Source organism: Leuciscus leuciscus (assembly GCF_965113295.1).
Source record: "Leuciscus leuciscus genome assembly, chromosome: 4".
Lineage (NCBI taxonomy): Eukaryota > Metazoa > Chordata > Actinopteri > Cypriniformes > Leuciscidae > Leuciscus > Leuciscus leuciscus.
The window spans coordinates 31586099-31610333 of NC_138728.1; the positions used below are offsets into that span (position 1 = coordinate 31586099).

Here is a 24235-nt window from a genome sequence, read left to right on the forward strand (position 1 = left end):
CTGGTACTGCTACGAGTCTGAGACTCAATCATATGGTGAATGGAGGGCTGTGCTGGAGGAACGAGGTTATAGGGGAAAAAAAGTAAATGCCAGGAAATGACAACCCTCCAGCTTCTTAAAATTGCTCTTTCAGCACATGTTATGTGTATTTATTTATTTGGTTAATCTTTGGATTATAGAGTAATTTACAAGTCTCCAACAATAACAGCAGTGTCTAAAATATATAATAACTATGTGTGTGATGCATCTTGGTTCTTTTTTAAACATTTTTTTTTCCTATACTGCTTGTTTCCTCTGCTGCATGCGTCTGTTGGGAAAATATTTCAGGTATAAATGTAATTATGTATATATGTAATGGTAAGTTTACCTTGTTATTTATGTGTGAGTTTTCTGAGATTTTTTTTTTTTTATAGTACTGATAGTACTGGGTTAATTTATATATTTATGTATCTATATACATATATGTGTGTATTATGTATAAAAAATTAAATAAAATAAAAAACACATCTTGAGATTGAGGCACAGGCTTTATTCATGAGACTAAAACTATTCATGTGTACATAGTTTATTTAGAATTATCATTCCATGCTTTATCTGCCATTAGATGAAGTGAAGTTTAAGAAAAACTCTGTCCAGTAAAGTGTGCATGCTTTGTGTTTCTTCAAGCGTTTTGGAGACGTTGCTGCAGTATTTAGTCTCTCAGTTTTTTTTTTGGTTTTTTTTTTGGTTTCTTCATGTAAGAACATCTCTGAATTAAACTAATCCTGAAACATTTAAGCTGCTCAGGATCTGTCTTAAAGTAGTCTCTGACTCTAAAAAAGATTTAGTTTTATTGACAAACCTTGTTTTTTGTACCCAACTAGTTTTTGATATGGCTCTTTTGGGAAGAATGTATCAATCAAAAAATTAAGAAAAAATAAAAAAGTTTCATAACTACTGATAAACAGGACTTCTGCACTCAAACATGACACATTCTAGGCACATACACACATACTGTGCTTTTTAGAATCTTGCATATTAGATGTGCTTGTTCACATTATTTTCAGCACGATTTAACATGTTTTTAAATATGTATTTCACAAAGACTCAAATATGAATACCTCTTAAATATGTTGTATTGCTTATGTGTTTTTGTACATTTCGATGCACTTGTATGACAGCACGTGTGAACAGAACTTTTATTTTGGTGTGGCTATGTGACGTCAAAAAGCTGCGCTGCGCTGCGCTCCCACATATGTTGTGATTCGGCTGAAGACAGGTTTGTGTTTTTAAACGATGCAAATGTTCTGTCTATTTTAGATCTTTAACAAGCGATGTTAAATTAATTAACTGCTATTACATATACCATTGTAATACTTAATCTAACATTAATAAAGGTTATTTTCTTAATAAAGCACATCCACAGATGAGTAACAGAAAAGGTGCGTCTCATTTCGCGCCCTATATCATGAATCAGTTTATCATAAACACGTAATTCGGTCTCTGGCAAGTAGTGATGGAGAAACAAATATTTGAAACCCCGAGTCAATTGAACCACTCGCAAAATGATTCATTGATTCGAATCGCCGCTCGCTGACGTCACATGCTGGTCAAAACACTGTAAATGCAACGAGAACACAAACCTGTGATTACAACTTTAACAAACTGCAAATGTTTTCTTGAAAGTGTAATATTAAATGTATATACAAATGATTGGATACCAACTATAAATCATAAAAACCTAAATATAAAAGTATATAATTTGGATATTTTCGTATTCATTTGTTTTTGATAGTTTTTTGGCTTATCAGGTGATTTAGGCCATTAACTCTGACTGACTCTTACCAGTGCATGAACTACTGAACTAGAGCAGATTGAGACACACCCTGAGATTTAGTGTGTATTTACTTTTCTTTATGTTAATTATTCTCATCTCATGACAGAGCATCCAAACACAGAAAAACTCCTGGTGAAGCGACGGAGATCCTCGTGACACACTATTATAAAGATGGCATTTATTAAAGAGGAGAGTGAAGACATGAAGATTGAAGAAACATTTAGAGTGAAACAAGAAGATACTGAGGAAAAAACAGGTGTGTTTCATTCTCAAAGCATTTAATCCATATTAAAATGTCCAGCTCTACAGAAATTAATCAGATGAGTGTCCTAATTAAAGTGGTTTTATTTGACATGGAGCGGGTTGCCTCGAGTGGACAGATATGTTGAGTACATGTGTGCCCTGTATGCCTGTCACATGAGAAGATCCTACTTCCACATTGGCCGTTTAATATTACAACGTCACACATTTAATTCGGAAAAAGAATACAGAAGTAGCCTAAACAAAACAATCATTTTGAGACAGAAGTCTCAAGTCTCATACAGAAGTAGCCTAAACAAAACAATCATTTTGAGTAACATTAAACCCAAATGTCGCAAAGCATCGCAAGTTGATCTAGGATGAGTGAATGTCAACTCCATGTAGCAGCAACACATGTGGGATTTTCTTCACAAGCCCATGTTGCAGGTTAACCACCACTGTCAATTAATGGGTACATAAATCACTCAAGATATGTATATCATTTTTAAAATGTCTCAAAAATGGTTTTAAAGTTGGGGAGAAGTGGAGGAAAGGTAGCCTCAGCCTAGTATTAGAACTATGGCGACTGACTGGGATGAGGAAGAGGTGGCAAGAGCCAACATGTATGATGGCCCGCAGCCATATAATTTCGAACCTGCCAGACGTGAGAGGGCAAATGAGGAATTGCCAAGAACTGATGGCCGTCAAAGCCAATTAAATGCATGGTCTGAGGAGAATGAGTGGAGAGTTGGTGAAGTGTCCTGGTGAGTTGCTATCATTTAGCAACGCAGCAATGAGCAGTGGAGCTAGTCTACGAGCAGCAGTGCACAATAACGACACTTTTTTTTTTTTACTGTCATTGAATAGCACCAAGTGAAAAATCAACGTTTTCTTTATATCTTGTGGCAGTGATCATGACGTTAGTTCAGATAAGTACCGGTAACCTATGTCATAGTGTCGTAGTACTGGTAAACTTTGTCTTTGTCATCTAGAAATAGAAGGCATCATGCTAGCTATATGGGCGTTTCTAAGCGTTTCTCTTCCTCCGGTGAAAATGTTGTTGCAAACGTAGCCGCCGCGTGTCTGTCGCTGTGTTTGGCAGGTGCTTGTGTGGGCGGTGCCGTCCCATGGAAACTGCGTTGGAAAGCTTGTGCTGTAGGGAAGTGAGTGCGTTTTGGTCGCTGGTCGAGGAGCTCACCCCGCGACCAGATGTGACGTGCCTCATTCAGCATCCAGGATTTGAGGCATGCTGCCTGAATCCGTTTGTGCCGAAGATAGCATGCACCCATTTCAGGCAGGATCATGGTCCCCTTCAAGCCAGCACGCACGAGTATCTTAATTGTTTGTTTACTTTTTACACGAAGTCTTATGAACCAACTTAAACAGTTATAGGTGACTAGAGATGTGTTGTATAGACAATAAACATGTTTCCAACATACTCATCCCTAGGCAATACCAGTACACTGCATAAAGGCAGGCTATACGCTGGGCATATGGAGTTCTTGGCAGGCATATAAGGAAACCTCTATCCTCCTGTCTGGTTTCAGCTGTCAGGCAACAATTTCATAGTGGTGACGAGACCTATCATGGCTTTCAATGGCCTCGTTTGGATGAAAATGAATAAAAACCATATTGGCATGTACAACATTAATAAAATTACGTATTTTTCAGTTCAAGATTTAAGTCATGCTTGTTCTGTTGTGATCGCTTAACCGCCCTTAAAATGTAACAATAGACAGGACACGTGAATTCCAATAAAAACAGTTTATTAGTTTATTCCAAGTAATGGGAGTACATTACAGAAGAGAGAGACCGGTTGGAAGTCCTGATCAAATAAACAAATCTGAAAAGACTCAAGGGTTAGGCACAAAAAAATCAACATAAAATTACCTTGCAATAGTGTGGTCTTACCTGCGGGTCAGCTGATGGTTTGCTCTCTCTCTCTCTCACACACACACAAATACATGCATACATACATGCAGTGATATCAAAAGCACATAGAGCAGACACATAGTGACCCAAGACAAAAGCGCTCACCAGGTACAATGATTGGTAAATTATGTTGTTAATCTAAATTAGATTAAATAAATGTCATGCAAACAAAAGAAAAAGAAAACTACAGCACACAGACAGAGCCCAAAACATGCAGCATGCAGAACCCCTTGTAAAATCACATGGAGCACACAGAGTAGGTACAACAGCGGCAAGGTCCCACCACCAGCTACAATTAATGGTTCTTACAAAGACAAAAAAGGAATGATCTTGTGCAAACAACTAAGTAAAAAACCAAAGCAATAAATAGCACACAAAGACAAAACAAAACATGCGGCATGCAGAAAACCACCACCAAATGAACAGACAGGAAGGAATAAAACTACTACAACTATAGGACATGACAGACAGGAAGAAATAAAACTACTACAACTAAAACAACTAACAACAAAAATAAATACTTACAACTAAATGATTGGACCTGTCTGGGAAAAAAAATTAATAAAAATGTTAATTAGATTTGTAGTAGCGTGACTGCTGGGCTAGATAGAGGCTGATGGCCTCCTCCTTAGGAATTTGTTTGAATGATTTGGCGATGGGGGCGGGTGCACAGGCTGACAGATTGGCGCTAACCTCTTGAAGAGCCTTTGGTGATTGTGTGTAGCTCTCCCGAAGGGCCTCGATTAATGATGTTGCATAACCTGCAGACATAATAATAATGATAAAATACTGTATAAAGATTGCTGTCACTGATCAGATGTCTCATTCGCGATGTCAAAATATGATACAACTGCATGACACAGCTTACCGTATGAGGCCTTCTCTTTGATGGGACGCACTACATAGGCACCTTTTCTAAACCGTGGGTATCGTGCGCAAAACTTTTCCGTTCCATCGCTTCTTCGTGCTGTCTCTCTGTTTGCATTGAAGTTATAATGTAGCCTAGTGCCGCTAAGAGAAGCCTACAGAATAACAAATTTGAAAACACCTTTGAAACAAAAATCTTGTGTATGTATGATAAAATACTGCATTATGTATTCCATTGCCCAGGTATGAAAATCCAGTGTGCTTGGGCGCGAAGTGTAGGATGAGGGAGTGGAAGGCTTCAAGGGAGAAAGTCTGGTGCTGTGGAGACAGCTGTCTCACATCCTTCAGTAAGGACGTCTTTGTGACAATGCTTTCCAGTTGTATTGCTCCCATTGAGCCTGCAAAGACCAAGATATGTAGGCAGACAGACACAGACAGACAGACAGACAGACAAATAGACAGATAGAGAGATAGATAGACAGACAGATATTTGTTTTCAATGGAAAAACACATGAGATTATCCTGCATAGGAATTATAGAGCATGCATAATACTACATACTGTGTACTGTACCTGGTTCCAGCCACTCTTTATCACGTTGATCCCCCTCCAGAGGGGGATGAGCGCAACTGGAAAAGGCAGGGGTGTCATGGTCGTGGATGTCCTGGATATGATTGACCAAGCTTCTCCATTTGGCCTCCATCACAGCTGGGTTGCTATCTGGGGTTGAGGCTGCAGTCCAGTAAAGATGGTTTACTATAGCTGGCCTCCACAACTGCAGCTGGTCACACGGCCTGTCTTTTGAGGCTGTATCCAAGGCCTTCCCCAGACCTGGTTTAGACAAATGGTATTAATTGAAATGCAATAACAAAAACTGCTTCAAGGTTCCAACAATGGATACATACTTTTCCCAACGTGCCACACATCAAAATAATGCCGTGTTCCCTCAGGGCACAGCTCTTCTCTCACCCATTTGGCAACCTAAAGAGTAGAAAGCAAACTTTGTGGATGCTTGCACTGTCTGGCCATCAGTGCATCAGCAAAAGTAAAAACATCCAACCTCAGTGCAATTCAAAATCTACATTCTACATCTATATTGTATTTACCTGGCGATGTCTGTCTGTGATAAGGGTTGACAAATGCAGGTCCTGCCTCCTCAGCAAGCTGATGCTGCGCTTGAGCCCCTCAAGCTCACACCAAGAGCTGTTGGGGAACTCTGAGCTCTGCAACATGACATAACAGTGTAAGTGTAGAATGTTTGTGGTGGTGAGGGAGGCGTGAAGGAACCAGAGGGTTGCTGGTCCAAGCATTATAATACACTGTACAGGATTCAAAGTTAGGAAAGACATGATAAAGCCCTATGCATGGTTGTACTAGTGGAAAAGTGCTATTTAAGTTGCAGTCCACAGACTTAATTTCTTTGTCGTATAACATCAGGCTTACCTTAACAAGTTGCACATCCACCACCTTGTTCACTCTCTCCTCTATCAACGAGTATGAGCCGTACTTTGCAGAGTGCCCTGGAGAATCTGACCTGGGGATAATTACAAATTTGAATTATGTTTCAAGTTTTTACTAACCAGTGTCTGTAAAGACAATCCACCATGCCACCTGCAATATAGAATCCAGGTTGTATCTAAAATTAAGTAATGCCATAGAATAAACAATTCTGCTTTACCTGCAGTCACCAGCAACAACTAGGCCTCCATCCATTGTCCTGAGGTCACTCAGATTCTTGGCCTGATCGTTCTGCCAGGCCTGAATGATGACAGGGATCGTGTAATGGCACTGATGACGAAAGTAGGTGCTCACGCTGATGCACTGAAGGCCAAACAGGGTCATCATTCGCAATGTCTGGGAGGCCAAACATCCAGTAAAATGAATGGCCCCACTTGAAAAGGAGGTTGCAGGCTGGCATATTCCTGTGTAGGATCGGCTGGTTTTGCCAGAAACGCTGGTAACCACATGATGCACAGACCTAGATATGTAAAAAAAAAAAAAAACAGTACATCAGGATTCATAGTTTGTCATTCAAACTACCAGATACACAAAATAGAAAATTCAAAGTTGGTCTATGTTGGTTTTAAATTATCTCACTTTTGGTGGGGGTGACAAGTTTGAGATGGCTCCTCCTCACACAATTCCTCCTCATCCTCGTCAGACATCTGGTCTTCTGGCACCCATGATGAATCACTGATGATGACAGAGGGATCTTCTTCTTCATCAGTTTGTTCAGGACTAGTGAGGGGGGTGGAAGTTTGCATCCTGAAAGTCGTTTGAGTCCCCACACTGACCATCTTGGGCTTTAGGTTCAACTGCACAGCTGTGGCAGAGGCAGTAAACATACCCACACATATGACAATCATGGCAAATCTAAGAGGTTATGTTTTGGTGTAGGCTATGTTTTAATTTCATCAATGTGTATGGAAATGTCCTGCATGCAAGTGTCCACGCCCTTAATTATGCAGAACTTTAAGGCTCAATATAATTTACACGGATGAGTTATAAAAAAAATTACCCTCCTCACAGTTGTCAGGAAGGGCAAAAGTAGCTGTATAGACCAAAACTTTTTGCACCAGGCTGTAAACATATTTTTTTCTGCTGTAAAGTTGGACATTTTAACATGGGGGAGATACAGATGTGGCTCCCTTTTGCATCCAGCCTCCACCGGCCAGTCGATGAATTGCAGTTTAAATCACTTCCATATTGGTTTCGAGAGAGAGACAGGGAGGTTGCCGCTCAGTCTTACCTTGTCTAACAAGATGGTGCCTGTGATCGGCTTTGCCTCTGCTCTCTCTCTGCTCTCACGTGTATCTGTGGTTTCTCTACTGTTGTTGTTTGTCTTATCAGCCCTGATAACTAGTAGCTGTGTCTCAGCTGTTTTAAAATATGATCGTCACACGTTATTCCGCATCAAGGAGACTATGATTGACTTTTCTGTTACCTGGGCCAGGTCCACAGAGTTTTTCCCTCCAAATTTTGAATATTCCACGTCATCGCCGGTGTACCTGCTAGTAACTAAGCCTCGCGGCCGGAGAAGGAAGCGGGGATCCAGGGCTGGTGTCCAGGCTAGGCTGAGGAAACAACGTGGACAGCCACCATGTCCGAGTGGTCCCGGATCTTTCTGGGTCGAGCGGTGCTTGCGGTCGGTTCCTGTCCATAAGTTGGGCTGGAACTCGTCCTGTGCGCCTCCGTCCCTTTGGAGGAGTCAATCTGACCGGACTTTTCTGACTCAGCGGCTCCGTAATCCCTTTCTGCGAGAGCGGATTCTGTATCCTGTGACATGCCAGTTAGCAAGTGACAATCACGACCTATCTGAACGTGCCCAGCCGATTTGCTCTGTTTAACACGCGCTCCATTGCAAACAAGGCGTTCATCCTCAACGATTTATTCACAAAAAATATTGACTTTTTGTTCCTAACTGAGACCTGGCAGCGAGAAATGGAGTACACTCATCTCAATGAACTGTGTCCTCCGGACTGTTCTGTGTTTGGGACACCGCGGGTGTTGCGGCGAGGAGGCGGACTTGCGCTCGTGTACCGGGACCGTTTCTGCTGCAGGTTGATGAATTCGGACTCTTTCGACTCCTTTGAACTACAGATGACTAAGGTTGGAAATACTGACTCATTTTACTGTGTCTTAATTTACCGACCTCCTGGTCCTGCTCGCTTGTTTTTAGAGGAGTTTGCAGAGTTTTTATCTTCAATTATCAAACTTGAAAATGTTCTGATACTCTGGGATTTTAACTTCCATATTGATGACTCTTCATGTACTGTGGCATCTGAGTTCTTAACACTAACTGAATCATTTCATTTTAAACAGTGTGTTTCTGGTCCTACACATATAAAAGGCCATACTCTGGACCTTGTTTTTTCTTTAGGCCTGAACATTGACCAATTAAGTGTTATGGACATAAATGTGACAGACCACAGTTGCATATTTTTCAACCTGTCTTCTAATGTTGACTGTCTTCCTTGTCATCCAACATTGCAAAGATGCATTATTAGTCAAACTACAGCTGAGAAATTTTCTGAGTCATTTGACCCTAGTTCTTTTATTGATTGTAGTGATGCTGAATCTTTTCTTCAGTCTTTTAACAATCATTGTCTGTCTGTTTTAAATAATGTTGCTCCCCTGAAAAGTAAAAGCACATTCCCTAAGAATCCTTGCCCTTGGGTGAATGAAGAAATAATGTCTTTCAGGAGAAAGTGCCGTAAAGTTGAACGTTTGTGGAAATCCACAAGTCTGGAAGTACATAGACTGCATTTGAAGGAGCTTATCACATTGCTTAATGTTATGATAAAACAGGCAAGGTCGGACTATTTTGCTAATCTTGTAACTCTGAACAAGAAAAATCCTAAAATCCTGTTTGATACTATATCTAAGATTGTCTCTCCCTTTGCTCCCCAAGTGCCTGTGCACTCAAAGTCGGATTGTAACAGGTTTTTACACGCTTTTGTAAACAAGGTGCAAGATATTAGAGCTACTATAAACCCATCTCTTGAGACTATATCCTATGGTTTAGCTTCCTCATACTCTTGGGATACTTTTTCACCTGTCACTTACGAGGATATTAAGGGTTTATTAAGTAAAGTGAAACCATCCTCAAGCCCGCTTGATGTATTGCCGACTTCATTGTTACTAAATGTGTTTGATTTAGTCGGACCGTATGTTGTTAGACTGATTAACCTTTCCCTTTTAACCGGTTCTGTGCCTAGCCATTTTAAACAAGCAGTTGTCAGCCCCTTACTGAAGAAACCTAATTTGGATTCTTTTGAACCAACTAACTACAGGCCTATATCTAAACTCCTTTTTTTATCTAAAATCCTAGAGAGAGTGGTTGCGGGGCAGCTGACTTCATTTCTTGATGGAAAAAATTTGTTTGATAAATTTCAGTCAGGTTTTCGCAAATGCCATTCAACTGAGACTGCGCTTCTTAAAGTATCAAATGACATTTTGATGGCTGCTGACTCTGGACAGTACACTGTATTGATTTTACTTGACCTATCGTCTGCATTTGATACATTGGACCATACAGTACTGATGAATCGGCTACGTAATGAAATGGGGTTCTCTGGGTCCTGTTCTAAAATGGTTCACCTCTTATTTGAGTGATAGATCATTTTGTGTGTCTATTAATAACATTTTGTCAGAAATGACCCCTCTGTCATATGGAGTTCCTCAGGGTTCGGTTTTAGGTCCTATTTTGTTTTATTGTATATTAGCCCTCTTGGTGAAATTATTCGTAATTTTAATAATGTGGTCTTATCACTTTTATGCTGATGACATTCAGTTGTACTGCTCATTCAAAGAGTCAGAGTTAGGTAAATTAACTGATTTATTGGAATGCCTATCATGCATTAAGACTTGGTTATACAACAATTATTTACAACTGAATATAAAAAAGACTGAAACTTTGATCATTGCTCCAGAACAAAAAATACCCCAAATTAAACAACACCTCTGTTCCTTGGACTCATCCGTCCAGTTGAGCCTAAGAAACCTTGGCGTTTTGTTCGACCCAATCGTTGTCTTTGGATGGTCATTCTAGACAGTTGGTCAGAAACTGTTTTTATCATTTGAGAAATATCTCTAAACTGAGAACAATACTGCCCAAAGCTACCATGGAGATGATCATTCATGCTTTTATTTCTTCAAGGTTAGATTATTGTAATTCTCTTTTTACTTGTTTTAACAAAGTTTCCAAAACTGTGGAATGCCCTGCCACTGTCGCTGCGTGTGGCCGATTCAGTTGATTCTTTTAAAAAACAGCTGAAGACACTTCTATTCAGTCAAGCTTTCAGTTGACTGAGCTATTATGTTTTATGTTTTGTATGATGTTTCAAAATTGTTAAATTTGTTAACTTGCTATATGTAAAGCACTTTGTGATTTTATCTGTGATAGGTGCTATATAAATAAAGTTTACTTACTTACTTACAAGCACAAACAGTTCAAACTGATTGTGAGGAAAGATAAACCAAACCCATGGAATATTATTTTCCTGATGTAACATTTGGTTGTTAACCCTCTGGGGTCCTTCATTGAACACTCACACTCAGGACCTTCGGGTCAAAAATGACCCGGAGGGCAAAATTAATATATATAAAAAAAATCTTAATTTTTTTTTTTTTTTTTTTTTTTTTATAATATTTTTTCTTTTCTTTTTTGGTGTTTTGAGAGAATTTTATGATTTATAATTAATATTTATGCAATAATTATGACCCATTTTTTCCCATTGAATATAATGGAAAATTTATATATATATATATTTTTTAAAAAAAAATTATTAAAGCTGAATTTCATTTTAGAGTCAAGCCTAGGCCTCATGAAAACAATTTTTTAAATGAGATGGGTGCCATCTGGTGGATACACTGAGCATTTTTATCACGCAATAGCACATTTTTACCACTAGATGGATTTACAGCTTTCTGTAGAAAGGCTTGCGAATTCTAGTGATTTTTGCACATATTTGCCCATTTTTTTTCAGGTTGTTGATTTTAAAATATAATAACAGATTCTCAAAGACTATTTTTGTCATTTTTTTTGTTTGTTTGGTTGGTTTAAAGGGTAATTTGAAGCGCCAGTTTTACTTTATAATTCAGTCAAATCTGAACATTGCATTAGAAAGATAACTAATTGAAAGGATTTTGTTACCCGATGTTTTAATTCTAACTTAATAAAAATGCAATTCTTTCAATCATAACATATTTTTATTAATCTTTGACAATAAACATTTTGTATTCAATGAACAGTAACTCAAAATTCAATGAACAGTATTCAATGAACAGTAACTCAAAATTCAATGAACAAATTAAATGAACAGTAACTCAAAATTGGCAACATCAAATAATGATCGAAAAACTAACAGTAAAAGTATAATAATTATTATCAAACAATGAAAAATAGATTGTTTTAAATATCATAACTATAAATTTATATTATTTGCATACTATTTACACAGGCTATTCTATGAACAGTAACTCAAAATTGGCAACGGAAATTATAAACAAAAAACTAAAATAACAGCAAAAGTATAAAAATTATCAAACCGTAAATTAGAGAAATAAAAAAGTATCCTAACTATATTTACATATTATTTACATACTAATTACAGATTACAGTTTTCACATAAACTGACAGAGTGTCTCTTGCAGATAGGAATGTGACACCGTGAGCAAATGGTGCCCGTTTTACACTCCTGTGGCAAGCACCTTTTGCATCTCCACCTTTTGGTTGGGTAGGGACGAGCTCGGGAGGGACCAGGTGGGGAGGGATCAGCTGAGGAGGGACCAGCTCGGGAGGGACCAGCTCGGGAGGGACCAGCTCGGGAGGGACCAGCTCGGGAGGGACCAGCTGGGGAGGGACCAGCTGGGGAGGGATCAGCTGGGGAGGGACGAGCTCGGGAAGGATCAGCTGGGGAGGGATCAGCTGGGGAGGGACCAGCTGGGGAGGGACGAGCTCGGGAAGGATCACCTGGGGAGGGACCAGCTCGGGAGGGACCAGCCGTGGAGGAAACTGCATCCTCATCGCATTCCTGCACTTTCTTCATTAGTTGAAGAGAGGCTATGGTGCGGGGAATGTGCCTCCTCGATTGAATAAAGGGGTACACTAGCGCTCTTCCCAGGTCTTCCAGAAAGTGCCTCCTCCTGAAGCTGTCGGCCTGCCTCCAACTGGGATTTACTTCCCTCCATATGACGAATGCATTGTAGGCCGAAACGTCTAACATGTTGTAAAACACTGTCATGGGCCAGCGAGCTGTCTTCCTCCGGCAGGTGTAGGTGGCAACAATCTGAAATATCACAAAAAAGCATACACATTTAGTATTACTGCTGACATCCAGTGATAGTTCAATTCTTTTTACATGCCATTTAGCTTAGAATAATTTTTTTATAATTTTATGAAATTATGTGTGTGTGAATGTACACACACATAATTTCATAAAGAAATCTTTTTTTTATTCTAAGCTAAATGGCATGTAAAAAGAATTGAACTATCACTGGATATTTCAATATATATATATATATATATATATATATATATATATATACATAAATATTTGCATTATTTTTTTATTTTTAATTCTAAGCTATGGATGTCATATGGATGTCTTGGATGTCATATACATATATATAATATTATTATTATCATCATTATCATTTTTTATAATATATAGTTATATCAATAAAAAATTACAAAGTAGAAAATACCTTGTCAAGATTGTCCACTCCCCCTTTGGTGCGGTTGTAGGACAAGATCATTTGTGGTTTCTGGTCACCTCTTTCACTGAGTGCCGCATCACTGTGGACAGTGCTCATCAGAAGGACGTTTTTACTTCTCTTGGCGATGTAAGACACAATGGCATGTGTTTCTGTAAAGGCGAATAGTGATGAGTGTACCGCCCGGCCTCTTGTGTTGACCAGAGCACTTGGCAGCTCTGTCTTGTTCTTCCGGATTGTGCAAATCATTCTATTTTTCTTTTTTAGAAGCTCTGTGCCCAGAGTGTATGAGGAAAAAAAATTGTCACAAGTGACAATATGTCCCTGATATCCATCGACCATGTCCAAGACCACTCTCCTCCCCAGGTTGATCTCACGTGGCATCCCTGGAGGTTTTCCCGTGTAAATTTGCATCTTCAAGCAGTAGCTGGATTTCGAGTCACACGCTGCCCATATTTTTATGCCATATTTGGCAGGTTTTTTTGGCATGTACTGCTTGAATGGGCATCTGCCCCTAAACCCCACCAAGCTCTCGTCCACTGTGATATTTTCATCAGGTTGGTACATCATTGGTAATCTTTGCACCCAGTCTTCCCACACCTGTCTAATGGGTGCAAGTTTGTCGTGCTCTCTCCTCACAGCTCTTGAACTCTTGTCGTCAAATCTTAGAATTCTTGTCAGCAGCTTGAAATTTTTGTGTGGCATTGTTGCACGGAAGATTGCCCTTCCCATTTCACTGTCCCATAAACTTGTAGACGATTCATTGTGGGATTTCAAAACCCCAGCCAAAATTAGCAGCCCGAAAAAAGCTTGGATTTCTGTAGCTTCAATATTTGCCCACCCTTCACCATACACTCGCTGCCCCTCTAAATTGGTCATATCAAGTAGCTGCTGTTGCATAGATCTTGTGAAAAAAAGTTCAAATGTAGATCTTATGTCTTCAGCCCTTTGAGTGGCATACCTGGTTGGTCCTGGTGCAATTTTTCTGATCTCCTCTGCCCGTGCTCTGCCCGTGGTCTGTGGTAGAGGAATGGAACTCCACAGTATTTCCCTGTTCTTTGATGGGAGAGTTTGAGGGCCTTCTCTCTCCTCTAAATCTTCCTCTTCCTCCTCCTCTGCCTCTTCATCCTCCTCCATGTAATTTGGGTCAGCCTCTGTCAAATCATCCTCTTCAGAGACTGAAACTGTTCCCTCTTCATCACTGCTTTGCAGTAAGTAATGCAGTGTCTCCTCAGCACTATATCTCTTAGCCATTGTAACGTGTGAGAGTAAACTGTGGGCTGGGCTCAAAGTGGCAATATTTATACCCCAAGTTTTTGTTTTCAAAAATAAATGCTGTGGTTGGCTTTTGTTTTCATAAACAGGTGCTGCAATAGGCCTGGAGGTTACTAGGGAAGAATTCCCTCCTTTGATCTTACTCTCTCTCTGTCTCTCTGTGTGTGTGTGTCAACAAATGCTGTGGTTGGCTATTGTTTTCATAAACAGGTGCTGCAATAGGCCTGGAGGTAGCTAAGGAAGAATTTCATCCTTAGACATTACTCCAGTGTCTCTCCTTTATTTGATTCAACTATTTTATTTCACATATTTTCATTTTCTCTGTTACAGTTTCACCAGTTTCATATTTCCCTATGTGTATGCTAGTGTGTCTATTTTGCAACCTTGATGGCTTAGTCTCATGCTTTCATTGCTGTGCAGTTTATTTCTTACATTGATGAATAATTGCTTTTATTTCACACATTTTCCAAAATTGTGTGTGTGTGTGTGTGAGTTTGTCTGTTTTGCACAAAATTGTATGCACAAAAAAACTCTATATGAATATTTTCATATTTTTGCCAATTTCCCATTCATTTCCTATGGGGGTCATTTTTGACCAAAGGGCAGAAGTGTGATGACCACTTAGCATGCTTGGATCGTGACCTAAATTTTTGTGTGTGTTCACATACCTAATACCATAAAAGTTACCAAGTTTCATAACATTCTGATGAAGCTGTGATTTTTAAAAATTCAAAACAGATTTTTGTAATCTGAATTTATTAGTGTGTATGTATAAAAGTGTGTTTGTTTGTGTGTGTGTGTGTGTGTGTGTGTGTCTGTTTTGCACTCTTGATGTTTTACAGATTCACCCCTTCACTGTTGTGTGCTTTTTTTCAGGATCGTGGCTCATTTGTAGATTGTACGCACAAAAAAACTCTGTATTGTCACATTTTTGCCAATTTCCCATTCATTTCCTATGGGGGTCATTTTTGACCCGAATGTCCTGAGTGTGACTATTTTTTTTACAGCCACTTAGACTATTCAAATCCTGTCCCCAATTTTTTTGGGTGTTCATATACCAAGTACCAACAAAGTCACCAAGTTTCGGACCATTCTGATAAAGCTACGATTTTTAATATTTTTTTATTTAAACGCTTCGGGTCATTTTTGACCCGAAGGACCCCAGAGGGTTAACCTATTATTTATTTTGTAAATAAAGCTTTGTGCTTCACCCATGTCCCAAAATCCTGTATTATAATCCTGGCAGTGGTCAGTGTGTGCCTTGCAGTATAGCTGGTAGTTTGTTGTGGTTCACTTTCCAAGTCCATCGTAAGACCGACATGTAGGCTGTTGCAGGTAAAGTTTTTCTAGCTCAGTTACCAACCCTGCTCCTGGAGAGCTTCATCCAACAGATTTTAGCTCCAAGCCTAATTAAACACACCTGATTCCAGGTGTTGAGGATGAGTTGAAAATCACAGGCAGGGTTGGAACTGAAGTCTGCAGTAACGTAGCTCTTCAGGGGCAGGGTTGGCTACCCCAGCTCTAGCTGTGCGGCTAGGAGTGGCAGCTGTTCATCCTAGGTTAAGTCCATCATGGACGACTGAAATGATGCAGATATTGATCATAGAAAGCCTGATGATGAGACATGGTTGGGAATTAAATAATATTAGTGTAGATATCTGTTCAATTCATTTTAAATTAGAGACATAGTTTATAACATATTATGATATGTATGATATTACAACATGTCACACATTTAATAAGGACAAATAATACAGAAGTAGCCTGAACAAAACAATAATTTTGAGTAATGTTAAACCTAAATGTCTACTACTGAACAGAAAACATCTGTTGTGACTTAGAGACATAGAGTTTATAACATATCACATAAGCTGCAGTATACACTCACCTAAAGGATTATTAGGAACACCATACTAATACTGTGTTTGACCCCCTTTCGCCTTCAGAACTGCCTTAATTCTACGTGGCATTGATTCAAAAAGGTGCTGAAAGCATTCTTTAGAAATGTTGGCCCATATTGATAGGATAGCATCTTGCAGTTGATTGAGATTTGTGGGATGCACATCCAGAGCACGAAGCTCCCGTTCCACCACATCCCAAAGATGCTCTATTGGGTTGAGATCTGGTGACTGTGGGGGCCATTTTAGTACAGTGAACTCATTGTCATGTTCAAGAAACCAATTTGAAATGATTCGAGCTTTGTGACATGGTGCATTATCCTGCTGGAAGTAGCCATCAGAGGATGGGTACATGGTGGTCATAAAGGGATGGACATGGTCAGAAACAATGCTCAGGTAGGCCGTGGCATTTAAACGATGCCCAATTGGCACTAAGGGGCCTAAAGTGTGCCAAGAAAACATCCCCCACACCATTACACCACCACCAACAGCCTGCACAGTGGTAACAAGGCATGATGGATCCATGTTCTCATTCTGTTTACGCCAAATTCTGACTCTACCATCTGAATGTCTCAACAGAAATCGAGACTCATCAGACCAGGCAACATTTTTCCAGTCTTCAACTGTCCAATTTTGGTGAGCTTGTGCAAATTGTAGCCTCTTTTTCCTATTTGTAGTGGAGATGAGTGGTACCCGGTGGGGTCTTCTGCTGTTGTAGCCCATCCGCCTCAAGGTTGTGCGTGTTGTGGCTTCACAAATGCTTTGCTGCATACCTCGGTTGTAACGAGTGGTTATTTCAGTCAAAGTTGCTCTTCTATCAGCTTGAATCAGTCGGCCCATTCTCCTCTGACCTCTAGCGTCAACAAGGCATTTTCGCCCACAGGACTGCTGCATACTGGATGTTTTTCCCTTTTCACACCATTCTTTGTAAACCCTAGAAATGGTTGTGCGTGAAAATCCCAGTAACTGAGCAGATTGTGAAATACTCAGACCGGCCCGTCTGGCACCAACAACCATGCCACGCTCAAAATTGCTTAAATCACTTTTCTTTCCCATTCTGACATTCAGTTTGGAGTTCAGGAGATTGTCTTGACCAGGACCGCACCCCTAAATGCATTGAAGCAACTGCCATGTGATTGGTTGATTAGATAATTGCATTAATGAGAAATTGAACAGGTGTTCCTAATAATCCTTTAGGTAAGTGTATTTGCTCATAGCAAGTGCAATCAGGGCAACAAATTAATGGCAATCTACTGTTTCCTCAAAAGAGTCTGTTTGCAAGCAGCAGAAAGCCACCTTATGCGACACGCGTACAAGAAACCCAATTATTGTTTACTCAGCTGCACATAATAGCTCCAAGTTTATAAAAAAAACTATGTTTTGACCCACGTTCTGTTTTCTATCATGCGGTGTGCATGTTTGTGAGGATGTAAAATGAACGCAAATGCACCAGGGTTCGATAGAATCAAGTTGAGTGTGAAACCAGACCAACACTGCAGGGGGCGGCAGGAACAATCGCGCTCGGACTTGGACCGCAGCCCAGTGAAAAAACTCCCTAAATGTTTTGATGTCTGTTGCTTTGTGACATTAAACTGAGGCTAACTTGTATTTGTCTCTGTTCACTTTAGACTGGATGGGGCTAAAAGAGGAGAGTCAAGAACTGAATGGGATGGAAATGAAAGATCATTATGATGAACATCAAGATTGTAAAACTGAAAAAAAATCTATTAGTTGCTCACAGACAGAAAAGATGCCAATTAGAAGTAATTTCACCTGCTTTCAGTATGGAAAGAGTTTTGATCAACAAGGAAATCTTGAAGTTCACATGAGAACTCAAACTGGAGAGAAGCCTAACACCTGCCAACAGTGTGGAATAAGTTTCACTGAAAAAGGAAGCCTTAAAGTCCACATGAGAATTCACACTGGAGAGAAGCCTTTTGCCTGCCAAGAGTGTGGAAACAGTTTCATTCGAAAAGGAAGTCTTAGGAGCCACATGAGAATTCACACTGGAGAGAAGCCTTACACCTGCCATCAATGTGGAAAGAGTTTTTCACATAAGCCAACCCTTAATGCACACTTACGAACTCACACTGGAGAGAAGCCTTACACCTGCAAACTGTGTGGAATACGTTTCAGCCGAAAAGGAAACCTTACAGTCCACATGAGAATTCACACTGGAGAGAGCCACTACACCTGTCAAGAGTGTGGAAAAAGTTTCTATCGAAAAGGAAGCCTTAAAAGCCACATGAGAACTCACACTGGAGAAAAGCCTTACACGTGCCCTCAATGTGGAAAGAGTTTTACACACAGACCAACCCTTAATGTCCACATGAAAACTCACACTGGAGGGAAGCCTTTCGCATGTCTTCAGTGTGAGAAGTTTTTCACACATCAAAGAGACCTAAAACAACATTTGCAAACTCATTCTGGAAAGAAATTGATTTGTCCCTCAGTTTAGCAAGAGGTTTACAAAATAGAGCAGTTTCACATTACACATTCACTGGAGGGAGATCATTTAATTTTGATCAGTGTAATAAAAAATATTTGACATCAGACTGACAGATACACCTGAAAGGTCATGCAGATGTGAGACCCTATGCGTGTTCTTTGTGTGGAAAGTGTTTTAACCCTTAGGGTTCAGCGATAAATTTTTTCCTGATAATGGTGAAAGAACTTTGTCATACAGAAACAAGTTATAAATCATTCAAATCTGTAAAGGGTCTATTTTTATTTGCGTACACTCACAATAACAAAACTTTGTGCTTTTGTAAAATAAAAAAAAACAGTGTGCACATTATGCCTTCTCAGTCTCTATGAACTTCTTTCTGAAACGCGTCACAAAAATGAACTGAAACTCAGCGAATATTTGCTAATGAGACATGAGAGATATGTCTTTAGAAAGCTTGAAGTGTCTACATTTAAAATAAGTCATATAGACAACAAATATTCTCTGTTTATGTAATCAATATGAAACCAACAAGAGGTGCAATGTTTTAATGTGGACACACCCACGTGCAGCGCAATCTATTCATACAGTAAAGGCCAATTTATACTTCTGCGTCGGGTGCGCGTAGAAGGTACGGCGTAGCATACGCATTGACGTGTACCATACGTCGTACCCTTCGCCGTACCCTAACACGCACCTCCTCAAAAATGTAACTACGCGTCGCGGACCGCAAGATCTGTGATTGGTCGGCTGGATAGCATCGCATTTCCTCCTACGCATTTCCGGAATGATCTTCTGCACCGCCCGCCCGCCATTTTTAAATTCCGAAGATCAGTGAAGAGCCATGGAAATAGACCAAGTGGCCGAGAGATTGCTTGAAGAAGTGCGGAAATACAGCCATCTGTATGACTCCTTCAGTCGCCATTGCTCGTAGAAACCTAAACTCAAAACAGCCGCGAGGAATGTAAACACAGTGGAACATTAAAACCCACCCGCGCCAACTAGCGTTTCGGCGGTGTAACTGCAGAGCAACACAGACATTCGCAGAAGTATAAATGCTTACGACGGCGTCGCCTACGTGCGTAGCCTACGACGTACACTACGGCGTACACTCGACGCAGAAGTATAAATTGGCCTTAATCGTCCACATTAGCCATGTGATGCCCCCCATCACCTCGATAAACAAAGCATCAAGCTTCATCATTCCTCTGTTTTTCATCAAGTTTGAAAGAAGATGTGCTGTGAGGAATAAGCCTTGAATTTACATCAGAAGAAGAAGAATGCTATTGATCCAGTGGAGGTAACTTATTCTCACTTACATTTGGTAACGTGTTCTTGTTAAATAAACTAGAACACAGATTACTAGTTAAACTACTGCCAGACTAAAATGTGTAAATATCAATGGAAACATGTTGACATATGAAATAAAGTTAGGTAAGCAAACTTTCAATGCTAAATAAATATAAATGTATAACACAAGGATGTTTTTATGCTCTATAATAGGGCTGGGTATTGAGACAAATTTCACAATTCGATTCGATTTCGATTCACAAGCTTGCAATTCGATTCGATTTCAATTCTGATTCGATTCAATTCAATATTGATTATTTGGGATATCAGGTACAATACATGGCAAATTTTCTCAAGGAAAACAATTGTATCTAAATCTCTTAACTAATGCTGTAAACTATGGGAGTCAGTTGTAGCCTACTAGGCTTCATTAGCCTACTATAATATTGAAGGTAAAAATTAAATGATTTGTATACAAACACTTAAATTACACTTTTATTTATTTTTATAATAATAAAGTTATATGAAATATAAACATTTAAATGGTGGCTGTCATAAAAACTTGCCAGATTTATTCAAACATGCATTAAATATTGAAGAACATAACAAATTATAATGAATATGTAATATGGTGCATATATTTAGCAAAATGCTCCTCTCTAGAGTTAATTTTTTCTAGCTGACTAACGAGTTTATTGTCACTAGATATGGTTTTTCTTAGGTAAATGTGACGTTACATGACAATGTTTACAAGCTGTTTTACTGACGTCTTTCCACGGTTGAAACACTGATTGAGCGATTCCATGAGACATGATACAGATTTCGATAAGTTGTACTCTATCTTTTAACACACTTTCAGATGTTTATTTTATTAAGGCGGAAGAGAAGATCATGTGCGCTCCGCGCTGCTGCTTCTCTTGAGCTGAGCTGCGCCAGAGCGATCTCACACCACAGCACCGAAACGGTAATTATGTTTTAGAATTTCGTAAGAAAATGGACGTAATTTAAAATCTGAGACTTTGTTTCATATCAATAGTAACAAAGCACAAAGATTATTGCGATTTATTGGATGGAATGCGCACTACAATGTTCCATTCATTCATCAACTGAAAACAGGATGACTAATCGATTCTTGGGATTTAAGAATCGATATTGGTTCGTAAAGATGAGTTCTTTGGTTCTTTAATAATGCTCACACCACCCTATTTTGGGTAAAAATGTAAAACATCGTTAGTATACATGTAACGCTCAAATCCACGAAAGACGAAGATGATGTACATAACAGGGTTTATTTACTGTCACTAGATCAAAATATACAGCCAACATGCGAGACAGTGTGTAAACATGTAACATGAATAATATCGGACAATGAATGAGAACTCAAGAGAAACTTAAATGCACAGTGATGATGAGACAATGACGAACAGTTGTGGTGATTGTGTAGGTGTCCATGGTGACTGATCAGTGGTGGGAAAACAAAGACAAAGAAACAGACGTGCTGAATGAAAACAAACTAAAAGTCTTTGAACTCAATACGACTAAACATGATGGTGACAATACATATGATAATCCATATATTTTTCTTTAGTGTACTGAAGTGTTCCTTTCTAATATAGGTGCCTGCATTTCCCCCCCCCAAAAAAGTTTAACCAGAAAAATCACAATTCGATTTTTTTTCCTTAAACAGTGCAGCCCTAGTTGCTCTCTTAATTACACACAATAGTAATTCAAATCAATTTCAAGTTTGAAATGTAAAAACAGATTCTGTATTTATTCATACTCTCATGGTGCAAACAGTGGCAAAAAAAAGTGCATACAGCAAAAGTAACATTTCCTACCATGTCTTCAGACAGGTTACAAAATTACAAGAGAGTGCAAATAATCAAGCATTATTTAATGATAGAACTTAAGTAAATAGAACTAAAACTTGGTAACCATGTATAAATGAAAACTCTCATGCTCTTTTTGTGTATGTGAGAAACACTGAGCGCTCTCAGCAAAGCAACGGCGCCTCACACTAGTGTTTACTGTGCGTCGAAATCAAATACACTGTGCATCCACTGAGATTAACTGAAATAGTGCACTTCACGGAGAGCGAAAAACTCTCAAACTCCGCCTCAGCTTCACGTCCGCCTTCCGACATATTTGTTTTTGCATTGCACACGAGCTGCAAATGGGTCCCAAACAGAAATACGTCATCAACTAGGCTTTATCGTTATTATCGCGGGCAGACTAATTCTTATCGTAAGGAGAATTTTTACCGGTATATCGCAAACGATAATATATCACTAGTTCACAGTTATTTTTTTATTTAATTTTTTTACAGGGACCAGATGCCACTGATGAGTCCTGCTGACTCGAGTCTCTACAAACTGTTTTTCTCTGAGAGCGCTGTACCAACATCAGCAAGCTACACTGGACTGATATTCTACATGAACATGGTAGTTTTCGTGGCAAAAGAAAAAGCAAACACCTTTGAAACGACAGGTATGTTGAACAAGAACTGTTTCAGGAATGGCACAAAGGTGTGTGGCTGTTCAAGTCTCTTGGGTTTAGATCAGTGTACTTAATAATGTGCCTTTTTACCCTTACGTATATTTGGATTATGTTGTGTTGTAAATAAAAAAATTAAATAAAAATCTTTAAATATCCTAACATTCTTTCTTCTAGTTCCATCACAGTCCCATTCAGCTGATAGGGCCTTTAGGGGGAGGCTCATCCATTAATTCATCCAGCGGGGAAGGTGAAGTGGGGCGTTTCATTGAACCGCTGGGCTGCCATTCTACAAGACTACCAGGCCATACAGAGGCTGGTGGGAAACTGTCCAGCACTGAGGAGACGGGCAAGGATTCAGCTGTTTGAGGTCAACCAGCGGACGCTTTCTGTCTGGTAAGTAGTTTCTTTTTAAAGCCAGCTATAAAAGGAATTTTACAATTCTCATATTCTGTTCATCCTATTAATTGTGCCATTTTAAACAGGTACAACAACTACAGGAAGAAGCTGGAAGCAGATGTGCTGGCACTGAGTGTGCTCTTACCTCAGATCAGCATGGTGTCTCACACTCTGCTTCTTGTAGCCAAACAGAAGACGTCAGTGCCCACTGCTCCTGGATCAGCACTTTCACCTTTCCCCTTTGGCGTAAACCCTGACCTGTCAGGTCAGGCCATACGACGTGGGCAGTGACATCCTCCCCCGCATCAGCACCCGCTATCTCTGCTCCACCATCGGCATCCCTCTCTGCTCCACCGCCAGCTGCCTTCTCTCCTCCACCGACAGGAACATCCTTGAGCAAAACAACTTTGTGGAGGAAGGCAGAAGAGTTTTTAGCTCAGAAGCAAGGGCTGCACCCTCCACAGCAACATGTACGATTACACATGCAGTCGATGTGGGCAGCCCAGAAAAAAAAAGAGTTTGGGCACACCAGGGTGGCAGCTTCTTCTTCTGTGCCACAGCAGAGGGAAAGACTGTGGAAGAGTGGCTGCAGGAGAGGAGAAATGAAGAAAAGCCTTCGCTGTAAATAACTATTTATTTGTAAATGTCCTTTGTTTCTTTCTATTAAAGAGATATTTCACAGCTGGAAATTTAAATAGGGTCATTTATGTAGTAGAAATGTGAAATTATTTTAGAACTGGGTGCCTTCTAGACTGAGAAAAGCCAGAAAATGTATTTTTGGCTCATGTGGATGAAAGACAACAACTCCCAGAATGCACTTGCTTCACTGCCCTACGAGGCCACTCCCGAGCCACGCCAACCGGTTACAGAGGGCAGTATCGGAAGAAATGATACAACTAGGCTACTAGTTGACTCGAAACTGAAAAGACGCCATTTTATCGTGAGATCCCACCCCCTATGGGCGGGTTGAAAACATGAGGAACGAGCTCCTACTACTGGCTGTTGTCTCTCGCCTCTGGACAAAACAGCCTCCAATGACGCAAAAGGAAGATTTTTGCGTCATCTGAGTTTTTTGTTTTTTTTCAGACACACAATACAGAAATCTCTAGTCTCAGGGGGAAATGAGGGAGGGAAGCATGGTCATTTGAAAATACTACCGGGTTTCTACTGATACAAAGTTTAACGCTAATCGGTGAAGTATCCCTTTAAGGAATATTTATTTGCATTTAATAAAGACCATGTAATTATTCCAAAATGATTGTTTATTTCAAAAGGTTTACCTGCCTACATAATGGTCATATAAATTGTCCTTAATAATTATTATTTATTTTAGAACATTTAATGACTGTTCTTTTACTTGAGA

The 24235-nt window shown here is 39.7% G+C and overlaps 1 protein-coding gene and 2 long non-coding RNA genes across 5 annotated transcripts; 2 read left to right on the top strand and 1 right to left on the bottom strand.

Annotated features, from left to right (window-relative positions):
• The first annotated feature begins 1196 nt into the window (after nt 1-1196).
• LOC309496588 (uncharacterized protein) lies at nt 1197-19728 on the top strand. Of its 2 annotated transcripts, XM_082166615.1 has the most exons (3): nt 1197-1258; nt 1923-2072; nt 17873-19728. In XM_082166615.1, exons 2-3 carry the CDS (start codon nt 1988-1990, stop codon nt 18700-18702), a joined length of 915 nt encoding a protein of 304 aa, XP_082022741.1. In that variant the 5' UTR covers nt 1197-1258; nt 1923-1987; the 3' UTR covers nt 18703-19728. The 2 variants fall into 2 exon arrangements, with proteins under 2 accessions (XP_082022741.1, XP_082022740.1); XM_082166614.1 differs by lacking the exon at nt 1197-1258 and having other exon boundaries at nt 1275-2072.
• Nucleotides 4343-5092, bottom strand: LOC309496589. Of its 2 annotated transcripts, none has more exons than XR_014205174.1 (3): nt 4857-5092; nt 4682-4749; nt 4343-4533 (listed from the first exon to the last, which is right to left on the bottom strand). It is a non-coding gene; the product is annotated as an uncharacterized lncRNA (long non-coding RNA). The 2 variants fall into 2 exon arrangements; XR_014205175.1 differs by having other exon boundaries at nt 4343-4433; nt 4479-4749.
• Nucleotides 19729-19833: 105 nt separating the features above from the next.
• Nucleotides 19834-24085, top strand: LOC309496207. The gene is made up of 4 exons (XR_014205060.1): nt 19834-20944; nt 22307-22467; nt 22651-22869; nt 22959-24085. It is a non-coding gene; the product is annotated as an uncharacterized lncRNA (long non-coding RNA).
• The last annotated feature ends 150 nt before the right edge of the window (nt 24086-24235 follow it).